The sequence below is a fragment of the Sciurus carolinensis genome, chromosome 4, assembly GCF_902686445.1.
Source record: "Sciurus carolinensis chromosome 4, mSciCar1.2, whole genome shotgun sequence".
NCBI classification, from domain to species: Eukaryota; Metazoa; Chordata; class Mammalia; order Rodentia; family Sciuridae; genus Sciurus; species Sciurus carolinensis.
Genome location: NC_062216.1, coordinates 103,181,249 through 103,209,214, shown reverse-complemented (window position 1 = coordinate 103,209,214; position 27,966 = coordinate 103,181,249). Strand labels below are relative to the sequence as shown.

General features: G+C 36.8%; 1 protein-coding gene across 8 annotated transcripts in view; it reads right to left on the bottom strand.

Annotated features, from left to right (window-relative positions):
* Pphln1 (periphilin 1) overlaps positions 1–27,966 on the bottom strand; it is a 119,903-nt gene that overhangs the window by 57,933 nt on the left and 34,004 nt on the right. For all 8 annotated transcript variants that reach the window (XM_047548930.1, XM_047548935.1, XM_047548931.1 and 5 more), the window contains one exon: positions 581–789. In XM_047548930.1, the coding sequence (XP_047404886.1) occupies positions 581–789 (209 nt within the window). The remainder of the gene's footprint in view (positions 1–580; positions 790–27,966) is intronic.

Genomic DNA, 27,966 nt, shown 5'->3' with positions numbered 1-27,966 from the left:
GTTCCACTACAGGCTGTAGTCTAGAAAGATAATGTAAGAATGCTTTATCTAAAAAAGTGGTTACTTCATTTACTTATTCCAATACATACTAAGCAACTCATTAGCATGCCAGGTATGACCAGGCACTCCCCTTAAAAAAAGTAAAACTAGAGGTTTGAAAAGAATGAACTTACAGTAGATTTTAGTTTTCAATTCAATAAAGCAATATTATGTTTAGGGAAGACCACTAATACTTTTAATGTAAGAGAAACTAGCAGTTATATAAATATATCATCTAATAATACATTAAAAAGGTTGGATTGACACAAAAATGACCAGAAAATATGAGTGTCTGACTTTCAGACATGAACAGAAAGTTCTCCTTTACATCCTGACATAATCTGAAGGTGAAAGGTCATTCAGACTTCACCTTCAAAGAGTTGGAAAAACCTATGTGTATGGTATTCATTATACTATTCTTTAAAGTTCCCTATAAATTTAAAAATTTTCAAAATAAAGTTATAATACCTATGAGGCAATTTGTCTTAGTACACTCCCTGAGTGGAAGCTGTGAAAGGACAAAGAGCTTATAAATACATACTTCTGTGTTGAGACTGATGGAAAGAATATGTTTTGCTTCGTTCTGGAGAATAGCTTCTACTACTGACACTGGAACCAGATCTGCTGTGTGGAGAGTCCTTTCGACCTACAGGTGATTCTCTGAAAAAAGCATCCCTTTTATGAGGAGAACGGTCTCTCGAATAATGGGAAGAGTAGAAAGTTTTTCTTCTAAAGCCATCTCTCATGTCCCTTTGAAGAAAAAATAAGAAAAGGTAATTATACCGTCTATTCCATACAAATGGCAAAAGCTTTAATTACAAGCTATTCTTTATGTTATAATCTTGGTTCCCTGTTCTATCAAAACCTAACTGCTGAAATTGGTTAACAAAATGAAACTATCAGTAAAATATGATTTAGAATGCACCACTTTTTCAGTTTGAGTAGATCCAAAAGGTCAAGTAAAGAAGTTACTTTATTCTAAAATGTGAAAAACAGTTATATAGACTATTTTTATTGCCTTTAACAATAACCAGACAGTTACTAGACTTGCAAAGGCACCTAGCAATACCAAAGATATTCCTAATGAAACATTCTCATGATATGTTATTCCCTTCTAAGTACTGGTGATGCTCACGTTGAGTATGAGCATCCCTAATCTGAAAAGCTCCAAATTTTGAAATCTTTTGAAATCTGAATACTTTTGGTCTCAACCATTTCAGAGAAGAGGTACAGAGGCTCAGGCGCAGTGGTGCATACCTGTAATCCCAGCAGCTCAGGAGGTTAAGACAAGAGGATTCCAAATTCAAGGCCAATCATTGCAACTTAGCAAGACCCTAAGCAACTTAGTGAAATCCTATCTCAAAATAAACAAAAAGGTCTGGGGCTGTAGCTCAGTGGTAAAGTGCCCTGGATTAAATATCCATTATCAAAGAGAGAGGGGAGAGTGGGGGAAAACAGACATAGAGACAATTTGTGTATGTCACTGCCCCCTGACCCCACACAGATACAATTTGTCAATGTCTGGAAGGCTTTTGGTTGTCATAAGGGATGGGATGTGAGGATGCTGTTAGGGGCCAACAATGTTATCAAAATACTACAATGCTCAGGATATCAGCCAACACACACACCAAAAACCTATCTAGTCCAAAATGTTAATGATGCCAAGGTTGAGAAGTCCTGGTATGAACCTGTTAAATGCCAAGTTTGTCCTTAGAATACAGATTGTTGTCCATCTTTAAATATCTACTTTTTATAAATCCCCTTTACTTTCGTATGTTCAATTTTTTATTTAGCAATATCATTAAATCAGTAAGCAAGCCCCACTAAGAAAAATTTATAAGCAAAAAGCATCTTTAAAATGAAGCCAGAGGCTAGGGTTGTAGCTCAGTGGTAGAACACTTGCCTAGCATGTGTGAGGCACCAAGTTCAAGTCTCAGCACCACATATAAATAAATAAATAAAAGGTCTATCAATATCTTAAAAATATACTTAAAAAAAGTTGAAGCTAATCAAAATTATTAAGCAAACCCATCAAGACATGATCTTCTATTAAAAGAACACTCAAACAGGTTTTAATTGATGATTTAACAAACATACTTTCATATTAAAATTAAAGACTATTAAATTTTAGACAGAAGAATGCTAAGAGACAAACCAATGGCATGGATTTTATTTTTGCAAGGGGCACAGTCCTGGGAACTGAACCAAGAGCCTTGTACATACCACGCAAGCACTCTACCCACTGAGCTACCTCCCAAGCCCATCACACTGAATTTCAAATGCTCAGAAAATAATTTCGGTATATTTATTAATGGTCATTCATAAGTAGGTTGTTGTCCTAAGGTTACCTGAACACTAGCTAATTAACATACAAAATATATTGCCTTTATAGACAAAATTGTTTCTTTGGTAAAAAAATAGAAAACAGCTAAAAATTCATTAATGATAAATGAACTGGTACAGAATCCTAATACTGAAATAAAGCACTAAAATTTTTTAAAAAAATTTTAAATATTTTTTAGTTGTAGGTGGACATAATACCTTTATTTTTACATGACGCAGAGGATCAAACTCAGTGCCTCACAGATGCTAGGCATGCCCTCTACCACAGAGCTATAACCCCAGCCCACTAAAGAATTCTAATATAGTCTAGTCACTAAAACATCTATCTACTGAAGGAGTTAATCCATTATTTTTCTTTCAAAATGATTGGCAGAAGGAAGATGGAGGGAACTGGGATCAACCTTATTTTGACTGAAAGAATTTATTATCTGATCATATCTGGAGATCAAAGGAAAAAACTAATTTACAATAAAAGGGGAAATTGATAATCCCAGACACAACCATGTGAACTGATAAAGAAACGTACAGATTTTTTGGAACTATAGCTGTTGCTACGAACTTAAAGAGAAGCCAAATACACATAGTCCCTGAATCACAGAACTCTTGGGCTAGGAGATGACATTAAGTATGTATAGAACCCGGTGAATGCAATCAAGAACAGACGTAGGGAAACCAATTAGGAGTCTGTTTAGTCCAGGGAATAAACAATAGTAGCTTGGATGGAATAATGGGGTCACAAATTTTACACCAGCAAGAACACATCTTTTAGACTTAACATGTGAGCAACAAGTGTGAAAGATGGAGGATGCCAATCTGATTTCCAGAATTCTAGCAGATTAATAAAATGAGAAAAACTGATCTGAGAAATAAAAACGGGGTGAGAATCAAATTGAGATAGGAGTATATCAAATTTATGTGCTCATATAACATCCAGGCAAGCAACTAGGGACAATGACTTCAAGTTCAGAAAATATGTTTGGTTCTCAATGTAAATTTGCCTGTAAATAAGCCAGGAAACCCTTGGGTACAGATGAAAACAAGGAATAAAAAGAGCAGAGTGCCAAGAATGTATGGTTAAAAAACTAATACAGAGAAATGGGCTGTCAAATGAGAGACCAGCCAGAAAAATACACATACATACACACACAAAGATAAAGAGTACACTATCTGTGAAGTCAAGGAAACAGCATTCCAACCAGGAGAATAAAGATTTTCTACATTGAAATTAAATGAGCTTTTTTAAAAAATATTGTTAGTTGTTGTTGGACCTTTTATTTATTTATTTATTTATTTATTTATTTATTTATTTATTTACAGGTCTGAGAATCGAACCCAGTACCTCACACGTATTAGGCAAATGGCTCTACCTCTGAGCTATAACCCCAGCCCCTAAATGAACTCTTACTGCTAACTTACTTAGAAGATGGAGGAGAGCAGATCCATACTAGGAAAGACTGCCTATCTTCTTCCACCGAAAAGATGAATACTGAACTACAGTTGCCTAATCCCAACACCAGATGGCAGTAAAATCAAAGCACAGTTCAGAACTATCATAGTGGTCTGAGTGGGTGGATGGACTTGTAGGAAGTACATGCCAGATTTTAATAGCACAAAGTAATGTCTCTCCTCCCCTTCATATCAAACTCTCCCATCGATTTAAGCAAAAACATTACAACAGGCAATTATCCTGAGTATCTTCTTTGATAAAGTGGTGATACTGGCCAACTTGTTTTTTCAGAAATAGACACATATAATACGTGCCCACTATACAATAGGCCCTATGGAGGATCATCCTGGCTTTGAGGAAGTTTAGTATCTAAATGAGTTTTGTGAGAGGAAGGAAGTGTTCAGAAAGGCTGGTGCTATAATTCAGAAGGAAAATATACATTATTAGATTAAAAAACAACTAATCTGAGTTTTTAAGGAAAGATAAGAATTAGATCAATATTGACTAATAGAAATATGTTCCTGTTATACATATTGTAGCCACATTTAAGGAAATAGGTGAAATTAAGTTTAGCAATTTTTAACCCAAACTAAGCATGTCTACAGTATTATCAACATGCAATCCATATTTTTAAAAATTTTAAATATTTATTTTCAATGTGGTGCCGAGGATTGAATCCCAGTCCAAAATGCAATCAATATTTTAAAATGTAGTGAGATACTTTACATTATTTTTCTCATTCTAAATCTTAAAAATTATACTTACAGAGTATCTCAGTTTGAGCTGGTCATATCTCAAGTGAAACACAGGCACGTGTGGCTAGAGACTCTCACACTGGACAACAGATTAGATAAAGGGAAAAGCATTTCAAGTTCCAAGAAAAAGAAGAAAGAGGTTAAAGGGTATTATATGCCTAAGAACAGAAGTAGTGAGAAGAGTAGGACCTTAAAAAGCAAAGACTAAAAAGCAAAAGTAGAAAACTTTTAAAAGGGAAAGGATAGACTGCTGAGACTGAAAGAGGCCTATACGCATTAAAGATGTAGGAGTCATGTGACCTGTCAGTTCAGGAGCCCAATAAAACTTTGGAATTCAAAACAGATTTTAAGAAATTAAAATACATTTATCTACGAATGATCTCGCTGATAAGCAAATGATGATACATAATGGGGGGTGGGAGGGAGGCAAGAAGGGAAGTAGGAGGGACTGTATAGAGGGAAAAGGGGGTGGGAGGGGTGGAGGGAAAGGAAAAAATAACAGAATGAATCAAACATCATTATCCTATGTAAATGTATGATTACACAAATGGTATGCCTCTACTTCAAACAGAGAAACAAGTTGTACCCCATTTGTTTACAATAAAAAAAAAGAAAAGAAAGGAATTAACCTACTTCTTTTCTTCCTAAAAAGGACTGGCAGAAGGAAGACAGGAAACTGAGATCAAACATTTTGATTAAAGGGGTTTATTATTTGATCATATCTGGAGGTCAAGGGGAAAAGCTAATTTACAATAAAAGGAGAAATTGTTAATCCAAGACATAACCGTGTTAATTGATAAACCAAAAATCAAGAGAAAATGGAAAAAAACAAAGAGGAGGAGGATAGTCTTAAAGGACCATCCTCTTACAAAATGTGAGAGAAGAGAAAACATAACAGCTCTCATTAGAAAGGAGGTCTTTATATCAGCAAAAGAATTATAAAAACTGCCACCTGAAAGTAAAGAAAAAATGTGAATAGAAGCCCGAGGCAAAATTGTGAAATAGCTCCTTTGGGGCAAAGCATTCATTAGAAATGTTCCTAAAAATGTTAAGACCTTAGACCTGTGTGAGCATTCCTGGGAATGTAATAGAAATTCAAAATCAAGAGTATCAACTCTCACCAAATGAAGCAGAAATCTCTGAGGATGTGACCCAAGATTCTGGATTCTAAGTTCTGGGCTTTAACACTTTCCTTGAGATTCTTATGCAGACAATACTTTGAGAAGGAGTGAGGTAGAGAACTTTGCTAATGTGTAAGAGCTATATATAAATGAACTGTCCATAAGTCATAAAGTGGAAATTCAAAGCTCATGAGAGAGGCAAGACTACTCCCAATGTTGATGCTAGGTCCTGGCCATGCCTGTGGGTAGCTAGCCAGAATTAAAATATGCAAGAAAAAGCTGTTGCTAAATGCATTATCAAATAAGGACAGGGGTGGATGGGTAGAGATAACTGTGAACCAGGAATTACAATTATCAATGAAGAAGGCACGAGATGTTGAAAATTTAACACAGTACAAAGATGAGGACATGGTGATACAAATAGAGAACTTCAAAGATAACACTGGAATAGTGGCTTGGAGTTTCCTAGAATGCATCTAAGGAATCAAAGAAAAGAGGAAGAGTTGAGTTGGAAAAAAGTGGTTTCACTCCTGGAACATTAGGTTCCAGTTATAGAAAAGGGATGGAAAGAATGATGGAAAATGAACCCATTCTATTTTGAGTACTGTGAATAAGAGTTTTAAAAGATACTAAAAGACCAAGTCCTTGCTATTCTGAAGTTTGAACATAAAAATATTTCAGGGTGACAAGTACTATAAGGAACAATAGACTGAGGAGGCTATTTTAGATAAGATAATCAAGGAAGATTTCAATGAGAAAGTGAGAGATAGCCAAAGAGAAGACAAAACCCAACAAAGGTCATAAAAAAACATTTCAGGTAGAAGGAACAAAAACTATAAAGACAAAATATGATGTGTTGGTTAAGACCAGTGTAGCTAAAGCAGATTAAGAGGGAAGATGGAAAGGGATAAGAACAGACATGAAACCAGATTTGATCTATGTTCACAATCATCACTAACAGCTTAGTGAAGATATTAAATGTTGGGGAGAACATAGTGATAAGTAAAAGTGCTTCTTGGAGTTTATAGACTTAAACAGAACCAAAATTTCAAGTGCAATACTAGTATTGTATAAAGATTTAACAAAAGCATCACCCAGTAGAGGAAGAAAAATGGGGTTAGGATATGTTAAGGCCCTCTGTGAACAAGTCTCCTAATAAGCACTAAAAGATCCTTCCCAAGTAACTATTATTAACAACTATATGGTTAACACAGTGCCAGGGCTGAGGTTGTGGTTCAGTGGTAGGGCATTTGCCTGGCATATGTGAGGCCTGCTTTGATTCTCATCACCACATATAAATAAATGAATAAAATAAAGATCTACCCAACATCTAAAAAATATTTTTAAAATATATATAGTGCCAATTTAAATTTCATATTGCTTTTAACTCATCTAAATAAATTTGAAGAACTATCTTTAAAATAGTTGAAGTAGTACCATCAGTCAGTCTGCCTATCTTTAAATTATATCCATCCCTTAAGAACTTTATGACCTTGAGTAAACTCCACCTGCCTATAAAGTGAGGACAATAATAATACTTTCTTCACAGAATAGTGGCGAGGAGTAAACTAAATAATAGAGGAATACCATTTAGAACAGAGCCTGACACAGCACTGAATAGAGATGTCAGCTATTTCTATTGACATTACCCCTGTATGATTTTCATTAAACCAATAAAAGGTCTGCAGCAAGAAATAGCTAGGATGCCAAACAACTCACTGATACCTGTATGTCATTCAGATAAGCAAAACTATTAAGTCTTGCATATCTGTACAAGTTTAATAATAAAGCCTCTAGAAAAAGACTTCAGCTTGACTTCTGGGGAAAATGAGCTAGTGAGAAGATGAACTAAAAATTCAGTATCAAAACCTTGAGCTAAAGAGTTCTTTATACATGGGCTGGGGATATAGCTCAGTTGGTAGAGTGCCTGCCTTGCAAGCACAAGGCCCTGGATATTCAATCCCCAGTACCACAAAAAAAGGAAAAGAAAAAGAGGTCTTTATACAGATGAAGCATATGTAAAGTCAAAAGTAGGCAGAAGGTACTGGTATTGTGGCTCAGTGGTAGAGCACAGGCCTGGCATATATGAGGCCCTGGGTTCGATACTCAGCACCACATATAAATAAAAGATCCATTTACAACTAAATATACATACATTTTATATATATATACATTTATATATATATATATGTATACACATATATGTGTATGTATGCATGTATGTATGTGTATTGTGTGTGTGTGTGTGTGTGTGTGTGTATAAAGTTTAAAAGTAGGCAGAAAGGCAGCTAACAAGACTAAAGGTCAGAAAATATTGTCGAGAGCCAAAAAGGACTTTTGTTTTGTTTTGCAATAATGAATCCCAAGTCTAGTACATGCTAGGCAAGTGCTCTACCACTGGGTTGCATCCTCAGACCTTTTTTTAAATTGTTTATTTTGAGATAGGGCCTCCCTAAGTTGCCCAGGCTGGTCTCAAACTTTGAATCCTCCTGCATCCTAGCCATCTTCCAGGTAGCTAGGATTACAGGCACGCACCACGATACCTGGCTCAAACAGAAATATTTTAGACTTTGTAGCTGTATGGTCTCCATCACATCTCAACAATAGCAGTCACAGACAATATGTAAACACATGGGTATGGCTATGACACCAGAGCTAGCTCAGCACATTTATTATATAGGTCTTATCATCAAAAGATTATTTGTGAGAGTTTTAGTAAAGCAGGCAGCGAAACTTGCAAGACATTGAGGTCATCTTGTTTTGCCCAAAATCCTCTATCCCTGGAGAAGGTGCTGAACTCAAGGCCTCCACTGTTAGAGCCATGCCTTCACACAAAGCCACCCCTGGCTGGCGTTACCATAACAACTGGGACATCAGGACCTGCACTTCTGTGTTTTCAATTCCCAGGGCAAACGCAGTCATAAGGCAATCAGAGACCAGGGTTCACATCACTGCTCTCCAAAACTATGTTCCAATGCAATCTTATTTACAGAAACAAAGACTTGGTCAGATTTGGCCAAGGGTGTAATTTGACAACCCCTGATCTAAACAACTGCATACATCCAGATTTCCAAGCTCAATCTACTAGAGCAGTTACCCCACAGCTTTGTATTTTCAGAGAATATGGAGAAAGGTCTGGGTTGCTTCCCCACTCCTACCTAGTCCCAATAAAATTCCTACCTATTCCCATTAAAAATGCAAACTCAGACTTTTTTTTTTTTTTTAAGTTAAGATAGCATAGTAAGGGCAAACTATATCTTAACCTTACAACTAAACAAAACCCTTTCCTAGATTTATTTCTAATTCTTTGGCACAATAACTGATGAGACAGCATAATGAATTTTTAAAACTTACAATTCATCAGAAAATCCATAATACTTTTATTAGTAAAGTCATTCCTAGCCAACTCAATAGGAATTTTCCTCTTTTCTCAATTTTTTCTTTCATTTACAGTTCCTATTCAAGTGACAGACCAAGCACTTCACAAATAATAGATAAATCACTATTGATTATTATAAACAATTATATAACTAAGTATTTTTCCTGGCATATCAGTATTCTCAAGTTTCTTATTTTAGGTTTTAAATTTTAAAAAGATAATTGATATTTCACTGCACAATGCCACCGCCCTCTTTCTACCTCTCCCCCAACAATAACCTTGCAACCCAATAAGAAATTTAGATGGCTAATATTAGTAATTAAGCAGCTATGTAGTATATACCTTAGAGAGGAAAAACAACCTTTCAAAGCAGCTCACTGATGTTTAACTGCACTCCTGGGGACCAATAAACTTATCATTACCACTCTGAAATTCTGATATTCTAAAATCCAAAATTCCAGTTTTCCCAAATTATGAAAACTAAAAATGCTCAAAAATCAATTCAAGAATTAGGGGGGAAGGATCCTAAGGGCATGGGGTAGGAGTTGGAGGATTAAGGAAGCGCCTTCAAATAATATATTATTCGTTTTTGAACTATACTGATTATACCCCCATGAAATAGCTGAAGAAATTTTTCAATTTTGCTACTTATATGTAACTACTATATGTAGTACACGGGATTCAGCAACGCTGCTTAACATCCTACAACTAGGACAGCATCCCACAATAAAGATGCACATGCCAAATTTGCCAAAGTTCAGAAATCCCGATATATTTTCCAACATTCTAGAGCTTTCTTTGAACCACTTATCAATTCTAACGTTTCTTTTTAACATATCTATCATAAAAAATGCAATTTCTTCAATCCTGAACAATTTGTGCATTCATTTTCAAATAATGTATTTTTCTATTCTACCTCTATCACTTTAGTTTATGTATGATCTAAAAGTAGTTAAAAGCATAGGGTCTAGAGCAAGAACGTACCAGGGTTCAAATCCTGATTCCACTATCTGTTTACTATGAAAGAGGTTTGACAGTTAATTAACCTCTCTGCACCTTTTTCCTCATCTGTAAAACAGGAATGTTGGTTAAAGAGTGAAAATGCCTACCACACATAACAAACACTTGACATATTAATTCATTAGTTCAAAATTTTAAATACAGAAGTTAAAAAAACACTGGCAATATCAAATGTGAAACAACTGGAATTCATGTATCTTGCTGATGGGAATATAAATGCTCTGATAAACAGCTTGCCATTATCTACTGAAGTTAAATCTACAAATAAAGAATAATTAAATCCACTCCCAGACCTATACACAGAAATGTGTGTTTATGTGTGTGTGTATATAGACATGTGCACAAAATACACTGCCAAAACATTTTAAAAATCATTTTTTTTTAAATTTTCATACAATGGAACTACACATTCCCTATGATAATGAATAATATATCATTATATTCTTATAATATATAACAAATATAATAATGACTATAATGATGACAATGAAGGAACTACTGCTACACACAATCTCAAGGGATATCACAATGGTGAACTTAAGTCATATACAAAGGATATATCATGTACAATTCCATTTACAAGGAGCCCTCACTTTACAAAGTTCTGATTCATACAGATTTCAGTACCACATACTATTTGAAATAAATACCCCCAAAGGACCACATGTTAACTACTTGAACCTCTGCTTGGCACTAGTGAAAGGTGGTGGAAATCTTTGAAAGGTAGGGTCTAGAGAAGGTTTTATGTCAATGGGGGCATGCCCCCAAAGGAGATTGTGTGAAGGTGGTCTCCTCCTCTCTCTTTGGAGTCACAGTCATAAGGTAAGTGCTTTGCCTTTTCCATGACACACTGCCATAGGCCCAAGAGCAACAAGGGCAATTGATCATGAACTGAAACCTTCAAAAATCTGAGCCAAATAAACCTTTCCTCTTTGTAAGTTGATTGTCTCACTTATCTTGTTATAGGAACAAACTAACCAGCACACTGCAATTTAATAATACCAGTCCCCCAATAACATGGTACAAATATCACTTACCACAGTTACTGCATAAAGTACAAACTTTGTTACTAGTTCTAGACCACAAATCACATGAGTAACGAATGCACATCATGACCAATAGCCAATCACATCACATAATGCAAAGTCCGCTGATGATTCATCGTTTATATCTGTTATTCAGTTCACACAAACAACAGGAATGTGTTTTATTGTCTTGTCTTCCAATAATAAATTCATGTGACATTTTACAAAAATGGATAATCAAAAGCAAACTGGGCCAGGTGAGGTGGCGACACCTGTAATCCCAATAACTCCAGAAGCTGAGGCAGGAGGGTCTTGAGTTCAAAGCCAGCTTCATCAACAGTAAAGCACTAAGCAACTCAGTGAGACCCTGTCTCTAAATAAAATACAAACTAGGGCTGGGGATGTGGCTCAATGGGTGAGTGCCCATGAATTCAATCCCCGGTACTCCTCCCAAAAAAGTTAAATGAGCTGAGGATATATATATAGCTCAGTGTTAGAACACCTGTCTAGCACATATGAGGCCAGTGGGTTCAATCCCCAGCACTGCTAAAAAAAGAAAAAAAGAAACTGACCAACAAAGATGAAAGCACAGACAAGAAACAAAATATGATAATGCTAGTACATCGATTCAAATCAAGCACAAATGAAGATACAGAAGACATAGCTCATGTGGAACATCTATGATGTTGTCCTTCAAGGGACTCCAGATGTACAGTTAAAGGGCTTAATGAAGGCTAACTTTTTGACATAAAGTGACAAAAGTGATGGTGACAAAAAGGATGAAGACATAACAGAGGAAGTAACACTGGCAAAACCGCTCACATGAAAGGAACTCAGAGCTATCACATGACAACAAAAATGCAAAGGATAAAATATTGGAAATAGATCCAAACTTGGAATGCCATATAACAATTCGCCAAGGTATAAAAGAAATGCTTGTTCTACACCTTAAGTTACATATGATGAGAAAAAGGCAAGTACTATCAATGTATTTAATTTTTGATTTTTGCTAAGAAACTTTCTTGATGTTTCTAATATTTTTAAGTTACAGTATACTATCAGTTTTACCATTTTCTCATCCCCCATACATTTATAATTGAGAGTAAGAGTCAATGCTTTGACAAAAATAAAAAAGTCACGACTGTAATTTTTCCCATTTACTATTAAAACTACTTAAGTCAGAAAAATGATTACTTCTAGAGAGGAAAAAAAGTAATTGAGCAGGGGCAGGAGGGAAGCTTCTAGGATGCAAATAATATTCTATTTCTCAGGCTGAACTATGATAACTAAGTGGGCTATATACCTTGATTTGTGCATTTTATGTTATATATTCTAATTAAAGAGCTTATTAAAAAGAAAGGTGTTTATTTTTCTATAAAACTATGATAATATAAAAATGTAACTATCATTTAACATGACCTGAAAGGATTTTGTTTAGAAGTGAAAAGAAATTTATCTTTGAGAAAGATTTTTATTTTTAATATTTACAGAAAAATAAATTACAATACCAATTATTGTCTGAAAATAATTCATACAGATTTCAGAACTTTTGGCGGCACTGAGGATAGAACCCAGTGCCTCATTCATAAAAGGCAAGCATTCTATCACTGAGCTATACCACCAAGAAAACAAGTTTTAATGATTTCTTGTGAATACCCAAATAACATGGCATTACTTGCTAAACCCAAGAGAAGTGAGCCACGTCAACTTCAGGTACTGATACAGCATCAGGTCTTCTTTCCAGAGGAACACTAAGACAAGTAACAAGATTAGGCACCCCACCTTGGGATATTCTCTCTGCAAAGGCAAGTCTTCCCATATGTCTATATAAACAGCTCAGAATTAAAATGGTGAGTGAGTACATGGAAATACAAGCTATTAAACCAAGGGAAAAAGAGGGCTTAACAATTTTCAAGTAATAATTGTTTGCATTTACTCATTAATCATTTGATAGTGTTTAGTTGCACAGTTATAGTAGCAGACACCAAAGATTTAAGAAAAACTACAAAGAACTTTAAATTTTATTCCTTATAAAGAATTATTTTAAAAATACTTTATAAGAATCTTTTATTCACTGACTTTTCCTATAAATTTTAGGACAAACAGACTCATGATCAATCTGGAAATGATGTTGTAGGTTAAGAATTGTTGTGTTATAAATAGCATTTTTCTGAATAGGGGGAAAATAAATAGCAAAATAAAATAATAAAACTAAGTTGTCTATAATGAAGTCTGAAAAAAACCCCACATATTTGACTGAACTGACATTTTTTTATTATCAAAAATACAGATTGACAGGACATTTCATTTTTAAAAATTTTAAAGTAATTCTTATGGATGTATGTTTTAGAAATATAAGAAAAAGAGTAATTACTACTGTGGATACAAACAGATGAAGTTCCCATAAATGAGAGAAAGTAGCTCAGAGAGTCATTTATAATACAATCCTGTGGTTTCTGGATTTCAGACAATCTATGCTATTTATTAGAATGATGGTTTTTAAATCTAGTTTCACATTAGAATCATCTTATGAGTTTTTTTTTTACTCTTGCCCAGGATGGGCAGGACCTGGGTTCAATCCCAAGTACCACAAACAGGAGGGGAAACAAAACAAAACAAAAATGATGCCCAAGGTCCACCCAACACGACTAAATCAGATCTCTCAGTGTGAGGGTCAGACATTAGTTTTTAAAATGACTCCTGCGTAATTCAGAGTATAGCCAAGGTTGAGAACCACCGTTTGAAGCAAGCTACTAAAGCATTACAGATTTTTCATCCCAAAGTCTCACACTGTTACCTTACCCCAGAGACTACAAACTATTATCAACTAGTTGTGAACAATGAAAAAAGTTGAGACTTCACATTTTACAAATCTAGATTTCTGACTTCTGAAGCAGTCTTTGCCGGGTATACTTACCCAATTAGCAGATAGCTGTAGCACCTGCTCCAATCTAGCATTCAGATAAATGTTAACTGTTGACCCACAAATGTTGCAAGTACTTTATGTATAATAACTGTATTTGTATATACTTAAGTAACACAATATAGTAACTTAAATTGACCTTGTAAAAGTTTTCACATCCTGAGCCTCTTCCTGAATCAATCTTTAACTTCCTCCTTTAACTGAAACCTGGCATTGAACACAAATTCTACCCCCTCTGAAGTAGTAAGTGCATATTTATGAGCCCCCTTCAAGGTCCTGAGGAATATGGAGTGTAGAATTATTTTTAGAACCTTGAACAGGCCAATAAACTACTTAATTAAGTTCATGCCATCCACTGTACCTTGTTACCAATCTCTCCTGGTAACTTCCTCACAGTCCCTAAAAATGTTAACACAATTACATAATCCATACTGTTACCACGGGCCCTACCCATGACATGGTTAACTCAAAATCCATGTGCATCATATGTGCAATATTGTAGGTTCACAATTCCTTGACCACCTCCTCCCTTCACAATACTTTAGCACACACTTAAAATCCTAACCCTTGCCATTGATTATCCAGGGGAGCCCCTCATCAGAATCCAACATCACATTCTAGCTACAATGCCTCGTCATTCAGTTTTCTCACTCCTACCATAACTCCACATCCATCTCCCTGGTACCTTTAGTCTTTTCTCTTTCTTCTTTTTTTAAAAATAATCCATGGTCCTCATCCTAACCTTAATTATTGTGCTTCCAGCCTAATCACTCTACAAATATCAACTTCCCATTCTTGTAATTCTGACACATCATCTTAGCCAACCCAAAGCCTGAATTAATTCCAAAATCTGTGATTTCTTCACTGATATACATGGATATACACATTCTAGAGAGAAATATATAAGTCTATAGATTTAGTCCCACTATAACATTATGGTCTCTAACTTTCACTATGCCTTTAATTCCACTTAGTAACTCAATAATATTTTTGTATCATTGGTGAGTTCAATCTCACATTCACTTCAGCAACTACTCCACATCCTATTTCTCCAAAGCCCGGTCAATGAGTGACATCATTTTCCCAAAGACAATGAAAAAGACAACAGTCAACAGACCAGGCCTGAACTGCCTCAATTGCTAACCAAATCTCCTCTACTCCTTGTCAATTTACCTTCAAATCCACTCATTCCTCTTGCTACCTTTCCTTTCTATCCCTGTCAAAAGTTAACTCTCCAATTTGTGGTATTCATCATGATTCTTCACTGATATTGCTTCAGCAGTTATATGATTTCTGCCTTGCATCTCAACCTCTTTCTTCAAATTATAACTATGCAGCTGAAGATGACGAGGATGATGATGTTGATACCAAGAAGCAGAAGATCGATGAGGATGACTAGACAGCAAAAAAGGAAAAGTTAAACTAAAAATAAAAGGCCTTCCATTTCCCGTCTCAGAATCTAAACGTGGTCACCTTGGAGTAGAGAGGCCCGCCCGTCCACCGACCACGGGCAGTGCCACCTGCAGATGACACGCGCTCTCCACCACCCAACCAAAACCACAATGTGAATTTGCAACAGGGGAGGAAAAAAAAAAGAACCAAAACTTCCAAGGCCCTGCTTTTTTTCTTAAAAGTACGTTAAAAAAGGAAAATTTGTTTGTATTTTTTATTTACGTTTTATATTTTTGTACATATTTGTTAGGCGTCAGCCATTTTTAATGATCTCGGATGACCAAACCAGCCTTTGGAGCGTTCTCTGTCCCACTTCTGACTTTACTTGTGGTGTGACCATGTTCATTATAATCTCAAAGGAGAAAAAAAACCTTGTAAAAAAAGCAAAAACAACAAAAAAACAATCTTATTCCGAGCATTCCAGTAACTTTTTTTGTGTATGTACTTTAGCTGTACTATAAGTAGTTGGTTTGTATGAGATGGTTAAAAAGGCCAAAGATAAAAAGGTTTCCTTTTTTTTTTTTTTTTTTTTCCTTTTTTTGTCCATGAAGTTGCTGTTTATTTTTTTGGCCTGTTTGATGTATGTGTGAAACAATGTTGTCCAACAATAAACCGGAATTTTATTTTGCTGAGTTGTTCTAACAAAAAAAAAAAAAAAAAATTTATAACTATGATCAAGTCACTGATCACCTTTAAAAATGATGGCAAAAACATCTCCCTTTAGCCAATGTTCTTCTCCAGCCAGTAACATTCTCCACTTTCAAGTTGCTGTTTTGTTGTGTTGTTTGTTTGTTTGTTTCATTTCATTTTGAAACTGCTGGGGAATAAATACAGGGCCTTGTGTACTCTGTGTACTCTGTCATTGAGGTACATTCCCAGCCCTTTTTAAATTAGGGAGATAGGGCCTAAGTTGCCCATGCTGATCTTGAACTTGGAATTCTCCTGCTTCAGGGTCCTGAGTAGCTGGGACTACAAGTGTGCACCACCATACCTAGCTTTTTCAAACATTTTTTTTTTTTTAACAAGTTATCCACCCATGTTGAATCTACCCCCATCTTGTTCATCCCTACAGCACCGAACGTGAGTGATGTTCTACTCATTAGAACAGTTGCATCAGACACTGGTTATCTCAATACTGTTTTAAAACTTTGCTTTTCTACCACTTCCAGGCTTCTGACCTTAATCTATTGCTTTTATCTAACTTTAATCTTCTCCTTAGACAATCTCAATTTTGAAATCATTTCTCCTATATTGTCAATCTCAGATAATGGAATTACTATCTATAAACAACAACAACAAAAAAGACCCAGATATTTCTTTCTCCCTTATTCTCACATCTAACATCTTGCTAACTTTTTACTTACTATTGATTAAACAAACATTTTTCTTCATCTCACTTCCTATGTTCAATTCAGATACTCATAATTCCTTGTTTTATCTCCAGTGCCATCTTTAAAGTCATCCTATACACTGAAAACAAACTATGAGAATACAATCTGATTGGGTTACCATTATGGTTTGGATATGAGGTGTCCCCCAAAAGCTCCTGGATCAATGCAAGAATGTTTGGAGATGAAATGATTGGACTGTAGGAGCTATAACCCCAGTCCATCCTAGTTTGCATGGACTGACTAGGTGGCAACCATAGACAGGTGAAGCATGGCTAGAGGAGGTAGGTTTCTGGGGGCAAGCCCTGGAAGGTTTTTTCTCTCTTTCTCACTCTGCTTTGCAACCCTGCCATGAGCTAAGCAGTTCTCCTCTGCTGGGTCCTTCCCCCATAATGTGCTGCCTCACCTTGGGTCCAGAGCAATGGAATCAACCATCTGTAGACTGAAATCTCTGAAACCATGAGCCCCAAACAATGTTTTCCTCCTCTAAGTTGTTCTTGTTAAGTATTTTGGTCACAGCAATGTAAAAGTTGACTAAAACAGAAATTGGTACCAGGAGAAGGATCACTGCTGTGACTAACCTGACCGTGTGGTTCAAAAGCTTTTGGGGTCAGTATGCAGCCGAAATTTTAAAAATATTAAGAGCTACAAGTTGGAAAAATTTTAGAATTTTGTAAGCAGAAATTAATGGGGTGGAGGATTGGGGTTGTAGCTCAGGGGTAGAGTACTTGCCTAACATGTGAGGCACTGGATTCAATCAGCACCACATAAAAATAAATAAAGGTATTGTGTCCATCTATAATTTAAAAAAATTTTAAAAAAAGAAACTAATGGGGAATTATGATGTGAGCTCAGAAGATCAAAATGGCAATAAGAATATGAACTGTGTTTAAGACATTTCAGAGGGAAATGATGACTCTGTTGGGAACTGGACTAGAAGGTGCTCATGTTATATTCTGGCAAAGAACCTGGCTACATTTTGCCCATGTCCTGAGACTTTGTGTGAGGCTGACTTTTAAAATAAGGGACTAATTAATCTGAGAGGAAGCTTCAAAACAGCATAGCATTCAGTCAGTGGCATGGACATTGCTGGCAGCTTTTCCCCAGGTTGACTATGAGAATCAGGAGCAGAAAAGAGAGCTAAAGAATTTTTAAAACCTGCAGTTTGGTCAGAAAGGTGCATGTAAAACTGGGGTCAAGGAAATTGTGCTGGTTGAGGCAATTTCAGTCCCTAAATAGATGTTAAGTACTTCGGACAGACAACAGGAATGATGACTTGAGAGCATCTCAGGAATTGAAAGGACCATACCCACTACTGGCTCAGGATTCTGAAAGGAACAATTTTTTTGAGGAAAAAAAAAAATCATAGGGTTGCCCTGCTTACACAAGAGAAGCTAGGAAGTTGTTCACCATTCTGAATCACTGCAAGCTGTGATTCCAGGGTCCCAGGTATTACATAAGCTGGATTCCGACAGACCATGGGATCATCCACATGGTGCTGGATCTGCAGGAACACAGGATGCTAAAGTTAAAGGGTGATGTTCACTGAGATTTCAAAAAAAAGCCTGGAAGTCAGGCAAAGTGTAGCAGGCTCAGAGTCCTGTGTGCTGCCCCTTAGAGTGTGAAGCTGTGAAATCGAAATGGAGAATCCAGGAATTAAAAGATGCCAGTAACATGAACTGTCTGCCAAAAAAAGCTACTGGCTGCAAAGACAGCCTGGCTAAAAAAGAGCCCATGTGTGCTGCAAGCAGCCAGGCAAAAGGGGCAGGCCTGCCCAAGCCCTTTAGAGAGTGCATCAAGGGGATATGTCTCCTACATACTGTAGTACATGGAATTAAGAGTTAGAGGACCTGTTTGCCTGTGTGGGTTTTAGTCTTTTGTTCCCATTCCTTCTTTCTATGCCTCTATTCCTCCCTTTTGGAATAAAAATGTTTACTCTGCCACTGTACACTGGATATATGTAACTAGCTTCTTATTTTTATGGGGTCTCACAGTCAAGAGTTTGCCTTGAGTCTTAAAGGAGATTTTGAACTTGGACTTTTGGGCAATTCGGGAACTGTTAAAATTATGAGACTCTTAAAGATGGATTAAAAGCATTTTGCATTGTGAGATGGACATGAGCTTTTGGGGGCCAGAATGTTATGGTTTGGATATGATATTTCCCAAAAGTTCTTATATTAATGCAGGAATGTTTGGAGATCAAATCACTGGATTTTAAGAGCTGTGACCTAATCAGTCCACCCTAGTTTGAATGAACTGTGTGGTAAATGTCAGCAGGTGGGGCATGGCTGGAGGAGGTGTTTCACTGGGAGCATGCCCTGGAAGGACTGTTTTTCCTTACAGCCCTTTCTTCTCTCCCTCTTGCTCTCTGCTTCCCAACCCTGCCGTAAGCTAAGCAGCTTCCCTCTACTGGGCCTTTCCTGCATAATGTATTGCCTCACCTTGGACCTAAGCAGTGGAATCAGCCTTCTATTGACTGAGACCTCTGAAACCATGAACCCCAAATAAAATTTTCCCTAAAATATTCCTATTGGTATTTTGGTCACAGTGACACAAAAGCTGCCTAAAACAGTTAGCCCCCATCTCATTATCAGGTTAATGTTTCTCAGTAGCTACCACTGCTAACAGAATAAAACAGCCTTCTTAGTTATAATCCAATCCAGAATTCCCCAGCTCAGACACACTCAATTATTAATACCTCTATACATCATGTTTTATGAAGCTGTGTTCACATCCTTCCCTCTGAAAGAACATGTTCCTCATGACTCCTTCCTTTGTGCCAGAACCTGCTCTTTCCCTTAAAGTTCTATTCACATCATCAGCTGCTAGTATAAACTTTTCCTAAAACCACAGTACAGCACGTTTCTTGTCTTCCTATAGCACATTATACATCTTCAGCATTTACTTGTATATTTACCTACCTATGCATTATTTCACTCACTATATAGTAAGCTAATGATTTAATAAATATTATGAATTTAATAAACACTTATACCACTTAACTAAACCAAAGACTTTACCAGATAGTATATCATTTAAGATTTTTTAAACAGTATAATAAAACTAAAGATGAAATCTAGGGGCTGGGGTTTTAACTCAGTGGTACAGCGCTTGCCTAGCATGTGTGAGGCACTGGGTTTGATTCTCAGCACCACATATAAATAAATAGATAAAGGTTCATCAATAACTAATAAAAATATTTTTTAAAAAAGATGAAATCTCTATTTTAAAAAGTATATAAGTATAAAAATACTGAATTAACCAAAAATTTTTGTGTAAATATATGAAAAAACTTCAGCACTTAAAAATAATGTATAGTAGCCTCCTGGTGACATTTTTTATTCATATTTTTAAATATTATATAATACTTTAAAATCCAGTTACATCCTAAAGATTTTATCTCATAACTATGGGGGAAAATGACTTTGCTGAAAACCTTCTGTCTAAATCAATAATTCTTCGTAAAGTATGACATATTCTTCTAATAAAAAATGAAATAAATTCTAATATATTCTGGATTTCATATAGTAATTTGAACAAATAGATATATCATTGTATAAATGAGCAGGTGATGACACACTTGATGTGTACATAAATGATCAGGTTCAATTAATGAAGAAACTGCTAACCTACAGCCCAGTATAGTCAAGCATACCTATAATCCCAGCTACTCAGGAGTCTGAAGCAAGAGAATCTCAAGCTCAGTGGCAACATGGGTAACTTACAGTTTTATTCTGTCTCACAATAAAATCTTTAGAAGGGTTGGGTACAGCTCAGTGGTAGATCACTTGCCTAACCCTGAGTTCAATCCCCAGAACTGGTGGGAGCGACAGCTTTCAGAGCCAGGAAGAAGGGGTAACAGAAAACTTGATATATTATCTTTACTTCTGTTAGCTACTAAACACAACTCTGAGAACTAGCCTGAAGAGCAAGTACTCAGACTCTTGCATATCTCCACAAGATTGCCTTGCAAGCATGAGGTCCTGGGTTCAATCCCCAATACCGCAAAAAAAAAAAAAAAAAAAAAAGATGTAAGAGTGAAAGAGACCCATAGAGGACTGTCTCTCCCAATAACCTGGAACCAGGTCTCACACTCCAGAAAAAAGGACATAAAAATATGGGGGAAAAAGAAAAGGGACTGCCATAAATTCATGGTTCTCAATATAGGTAAAAACTGTAAAACTAAATTCAAGCTGGGGCACAAGCCTGTAATTCCAGCAGTTCAGGAAGCTGAGACAAGAGGATGGCAAAAGGTCTGGGGGCGGAGGGTAGGGTACAGGGAGAGGGGGCTGTGGATGTAGCTCAGTGGTAAAGCCACTGAGTTAAATCTCTAGAACCACAAATAAATACAGATGTACAAGTTTGTGTGTGTGTGTTTTTCCACATCTAGTGCCCCAATCTTGGCTTCAAAAAACTACTCTCTGCTACAGAGAACCTGTGCTCCTTGGAGGAACAGCTCATTTCAGGGCCAAAACAAGAAAGTCTAACCTGAAATATCTTATGTCAGAAGTAAGGAAGTGAACCAAAAAATTATGTGGGCATGTCTAAACAATGCAGATGGCCTTGGTTTGGCAATGGATTCATGGATATGACACCAAAAGCATAAAAAACAGAAGAAAAAATAAATTGGGCTCAAATCTTAAATTTTGTGCATCAAAGAACATTAATAAAGGGAAAAGAATTTACAGAATGGAAGAAAATATTTGCAAATATATTATCTAATAAGGGTTTTATATTCAGAATATAAAACAAAGCAAAATAAAACTCCTAAACAAAAAGACAACTCAATTAAAAAATGGGCAAAGAACTTGAATAAACATTTCTCCAAAGACATACAAATAAAGAAGTATCACTAGTCATTAAGAAAATTCAAGGGCTGGGGAGATAGCTCAGCTGGTAGAGTGCTTGCCTCGCAATCACAAGGCCCTGAGTTCGATCCCCAGTACCAAAAAAAAAAAAAAGAAAATTCAAATCAAAACCACAATGAGATAACACTTCATTATTTACCAAATGGCTATTTGAAGAAGAAGAAGAAAAAAAAAAACCAAGGGAGCAACAAGTGTTGACAAGGGCTTAGAAAAACAGGGACCTTCATACCTGTTCATGGGAATGTAAAATGCTGTAACCACAGAGGAAAATGGCTTGATGGTCCATCAAAAAGCTAAACACAGAATTACCACAAGACCCATTAGGTCTATTTCTATGTATAAAGAATTGAAAAACTGCCTCAAAACTGGTATGTGTATACCAATTTTAGTGCAGCTTTATTCACAATAACCAGAAGTTGGAACAATTCAAATGTCCATCAGAAGATGAATGGATAAAAAAAATGATGCATACACCCATATTATTCATCCTTAAAAAGTTTTGACAGATTCAACATAGATGAACCTTGAAGGCATTATGCTAAATAAAGAAAGCTAAGTAGCATCCGAGGACAAATTTTGTATGATCACACTTGCATGATCTAGAAAAGGCAAATTCAGAGAGGCAGAAAAGTCAACTGGTAGTTACCAAGGGCTAGCGACAGGAATAAGTGAGGAATTACTGCTTAATAGGCAAAGAGTTTGTGGTAACTAAAATGTTTTGGAAATAGTGGTGATGGCTGCACAACATTGTTAATGTAATTAATGCCAGTGAACTGTAGACTTAATGTTTAAAAAGGTGTATTTTATGTAATGTATTGAAAACACAAAACAAACAAACAACAACACAACAACAACAAAAATAGAAGCTAACCTGAAAAACTTCCACTGGTAAAATCTAAGCATAAAAATAACAGTGAAAGATTATAATGCACTGAATAAAAAAGCAATCTAAGAATTCATATTGATATAAACAAAGTTTTGTTTAAGGGAGTAGAGATGGCATTCTCCTTACAGCAGAATGTCACATAATAGAGAAAAGGGTAATTACACAATCACCCATTCAAAGCAATCACAATACAAGCTGGAGCTGGAGCTCAGTCAAAGAGTGAGTGAGTACTTGCCTAGCGAGTGAGAAGCCCTGGGTTCAAAACTCAGCACCATGGGGGGGGGGGGACACACACACTCAAAAACCATCATGTTTGTCTTAGTGGGTTTGGCCTACTAATAGAAATTAGCCATTAAATAACAAACTATTTCTCACAGTTTGGGAGCTGAGAAGTCTAAGATCAAAACACCAGTAGATAGATGTGCTGGTGAGGGTTTTCTCCCTGGTTTGAGGCTGACCATCTCCTTTGTTTTAAATAATTTTTGTTGTTGTTGTTGTGGATGGACACAATATCTTTATTTATTTATTTTTATGTGGTGCTGAGGATTGAACCCAGTGCTTCACACATGCTAGGCAAGTGCTCTACCACTGAGCCACAATCCCAGTTCCAACCATCTCCTCTTGTGTGTCCTCACATAGTAGAGAACAAGAGACTGAAAGTAAGTTTTTGTGTCTCCTATTAAAGGTCCTAATCACCAATGAGGATTCCACCACTGAAATGCCTCCCAAAAGGCCTGGCTTCCTAATAACATCACAATGGGGGTTAGAATTTCAACATATGAACTACAGGGAACCCAAATGTACCCCTAACAATATCAATAATTAATTCAGGCAAAAACCTTGATGGCTGCTAAAACTAGTAAGTGGAAATAGGATGAGGAATGGTATAATCATAGTATCAAACTATCTCCACAAAAAATACCAATTTCAGAGGAGAGTCACTTTACGGTGAAAAAAACTTTAAAGACTTCATCTTAATCAAGTGGTAAAAATCAATGACAGCAATAAGAGAACAAATCAACAACATTAATAGTCTAACAATAAGCAATTAAAAGAATACAGCATCACTTAAGGGACTGTTTGTTCCAGAGAAAATGTACAACCTGGATATAATCATGAACAAACATCAGACTAACTTACCTGAGAAACACTCTATAAAATAATTTTTTAAATATTTGGCCAGTATTTATCTTACCAAAAACAGGAAGTTATAGAAGTCAAAGAAAGACTGTTCCAGACTAAAGAAGTACACAGATGTGTTCTAAGAACCCAGATTAGATCTTTTTTCTATAGGGCACATTATCAGGGGCATTGCTGGAAACACTTATACAGTCTTTTGAATTGTTCCTGCAACTTTTCCATAAACTTTAAAATAGTTTTAAATGTTCCCAAGTTTTCCCCTCACAATACAAAGAATCATTGTGTACACCTCACTGACAAAAACAAACTACTGATTATTATGGCTTTTCTAAATGCTCAGAACACTACCAATATACACAACTATTCTCTTTGCAGGGTTAATAATGCAATTTTTTTTTTTTTTTCTAAAACAGTTATTTCCTAGTAACATAGTCTTTTAGGTAGGAAACCTTCCATGAGCCCACCTGATAGAGAATAGCTTACAGAGAGACAGAAATGCCAGGCAGTTACAACTGTAGTTTCTGTGGCAAAACAAAACCTAAGACATTACTGAAGATTCCTGGACACAGTGCAAGTACAGGAAGGTGTGGCTCGTTCAAGTACTCTGTCATTTCTTGCTTTACTTTTCTTCATAAAAACTATTTTATTATTTGCTTACTATCCATAATTCACTAAGATGCAGTGTACATGAAGGTAAAAAGCTGATTAATCCCAGGGGATAGAAGAGCATTTGTCATATAATATTTAAAGAAATATTTAACAAATGATTGAACATACCATATGGTATGAATGCTATATCCTGAAAAAAGACTATACCTTGTTTTCATACCCTTGTTTTCATCAGTTAAGAAAACTGATCACCATTAATAATCAATGGATTTAAAAAATAAAACAACAAGCCAGGTGTGTTGGTGTGCACCAGTAATTCAGGAAGCTAAGTCAAGAGAATTCCAAGTTCAAAGCCAGCCTCAACAACTTACTGAGACCCTCTCTCAAAATAAAAAAATAAAAAGGGCTGCGGATGTAGCTCAGTGGTAAATTGCTTACCCAGCATGTGTGAGGCCCTGGGATTCAACCATCAGTACCCCAAGGGGGAAAAAAAAGAATATACATGTCAGAACCAAAATAAATTACTATAAGTCAGAATCATGGGATATAGTGTCAACAGCTGACTTAAATGAAAATTTCAAAACCCTACTTATATTAAGAAATAAGAAAGAAAAAATTAAGTTAAATGTTAGATTTCAAAAAAGAGGGGGGGGTGGCGATCCAAGATGGCGAACTAGAGGGTGACTGCATCTCCAGTCGCTCCAGAACCCAGGATTCAAGAAGGGGAGGCATTGAGAGACTCAGACTAAAATAGAGCCACGGGTGAGTCTCCCCCACTGGGTGAAGATCGGGCTGGGCGGCAGGCCCGGATAGAGGTGGCTTATCAGAGCAGGGCAGGGCAGCTACAGTCTTCCCCAGGCAGCCCTGCGCACTTTGGCGGTAGGGTCCTCCCACACGGCCAGCTTCTCCAGCTTCTTGAAACAGGCCCATCAGTGAGAGCCTTTCTAAACAGAACCAGCTCCAAGTCCTGGAGCCAGCACAGCGAGCTCCGGCCTGCAAGCAGCTTCAGAGACCAGGACAGGGCAGTCAGGGACTTCCCCAAGCAGCTTGGCCCCCTCCGGCAGGAGGCGCCTTTCAAGGCTAGCTTCTCCGAGCAGACCGCCCAGTGAGAGCCTTTCTACACAGAGCCAGCCACAAGTCCCCGAGCCAACGGACAGCTCCGACCTGCAAGCAGCCTCTGGATTCAGGGCAGGGCAGCCAGAGACTTCTCTAGGCGGCCCTGCATCCTCTGGTCACAGGCTCTTTCCATGGGGCAATCCAAGATGGTGGACTAGAGGGTGACTGCATCTCCAGTCGCTCCAGAACCCAGGAATCAAGAAGGGGAGGAATTGAGAGACTCGGACTAAAATAGAGCCACGGGGTGAGTCTCCCCCACCAAATGAAGCTTGGCCTGGGCGGCAGGCACAGATAGGGGCGGCTTATCAGAGCAGGGCAGGGCAGCTAGAGTCTTCCCCAGGTAGCCCTGCAAACTCCGGCAGTGGGCTCCTCCCACACGGCCAACTTCTCAGAGCAGACCCCCCAGTGAGAGCCAGAGCTCAGAGCCAAGCTCAGAGCCAGCTCCAAGCCCTGGAACCAGTAGCAGGCTAGGGGCAGCTTTCTTCAGAAGCACTGCATTATCAAGTTCCTCCAAGACTTCAGGCTACTGAAGGCTGGGAGGTGATACACTGGAAATCTACAGGGACACTATAAGCCAATAGAGGAAATCTGCAATATCTCAGAGTCCCACTGACATCAGACCAATATGAGAAAACAAGGGAAGAAAATGTCCCAAACAAACCTAGATACTATATCAATAAAACCCAATGACAGCACAGCAGAAGAAATGTCAGAAAGGGAGTTCAGAATGTACATAATTAAAACAATCAGGGAAGCAAATGAGGAGATGAAAGAGCAAATACAGGCATTGAAGGAGGAGATGAAAGAGGAAATGCAGACATTGAATGATCGCACCAATCAACAGTTAAAAGAGCAAATACGGGAAGCAAGAGATCATTTCAATAAAGAGTTAGAGATACTGAAAAAAAAAAAAAACACCAGAAATCCTTGAAATGAAGGAAACAATAAACCAAGTTAAAAACTCCATAGAAAGCAAAACCAATAGGATAGAACACTTGGAAGACGGAACCTCAGACATTGAAGACAAAATATTTAATCTTAAAAACAAAGTTGGTCAAACAGAGAAGATGGTAAGAAATCATGAACAGAATCTACAAAAATTATGGGATATCATGAAAAGGCCAAATTTAAGAATTATTGGGATTGAGGAAGGCTTAGAGAAACAAACCAAAGGAATGAACAATCTAGTCAATGAAATAATATCAGAAAATTTCCCAAATCTGAAGAATGAAATGGAAAACCAAGTACAAGAGGCTTATAGGACTCCAAATATACAAAATTACAACAGGCCCACCCCAAGGCACATTATTATGAAAATATCTAACATACAAAATAAAGACAGAATTTTAAAGGCCATGAGAGAAAAGAATCAAATTACATTCAGGGGGAAACCAATAAGAATATCAGCAGATTTTTCAATCCAGACCCTAAAAGCTAGAAAGGCCTGGAACAACATTTACCAAGCCCTGAAAGAAAACAGATGCCAACCAAGAATCTTATACCCAGTAAAACTTGCTTTCAGATTTGACAACGAAATAAGATCCTTCCATGATAAACAGAAGCTAAAGGAATTTACAAAAAGAAAGCCGGCATTACAGAACATTCTCAGCAAAATATTCCATGAGGAAGACATGAAAAACAACGATGCAAATCAGCAACGGGAGGAACTAGCCTAAAGGAATAGCCAAATAAAGGAGAAACCAAATCATGTCAAAAAACAAAAATGAGCCAAATGACTGGGGATACAAATCATATCACAATAATAACTCTGAATGTTAATGGCCTGAACTCATCAATCAAAAGACATAGACTGGAAGATTGGATTAAAAAGAAAAATCCAACAATATGCTGCCTGCAAGAGACTCATCTCATAGAAAGAGATACCCATAGACTAAAGGTGAAAGGATGGGGAAAAACATACCATGCACACGGACACAGCAAAAAAGCTGGAGTATCCATTCTCATTTCAGATAATGTGGACTTCGAGCCAAAATTAGTCAGAAGGGATAAAGAAGGACATTACATGCTGCTTAAGGGAAGCATAAATCTGCAAGACATAACAATCATAAATATCTATGCCCCGAACACTGGCTCATCCATGTACGTCAAACAAATCCTTCTCAATTCCAGAAATCAAATAGACCACAACACAATAATACTAGGCGATTTTAACACACCTCTCTCACCACTGGATAGATCTTCCAAACAAAAATTGAATAAAGAAACCAGAGATCTCAATAACACAATTAACAATTTAGACTTAACAGACATATATATAGAATACATCATCCAACAAAGAACGAATACACTTTCTTCTCAGCAGCACATGGATCCTTCTCTAAAATAGACCATATTTTATGCCACAAAGCTACTGTTAGCAAATACAAGAAGATACAGATACTACCTTGTACTCTATCAGACCATAATGGATTGAAATTAGAAATAAATGACAGAA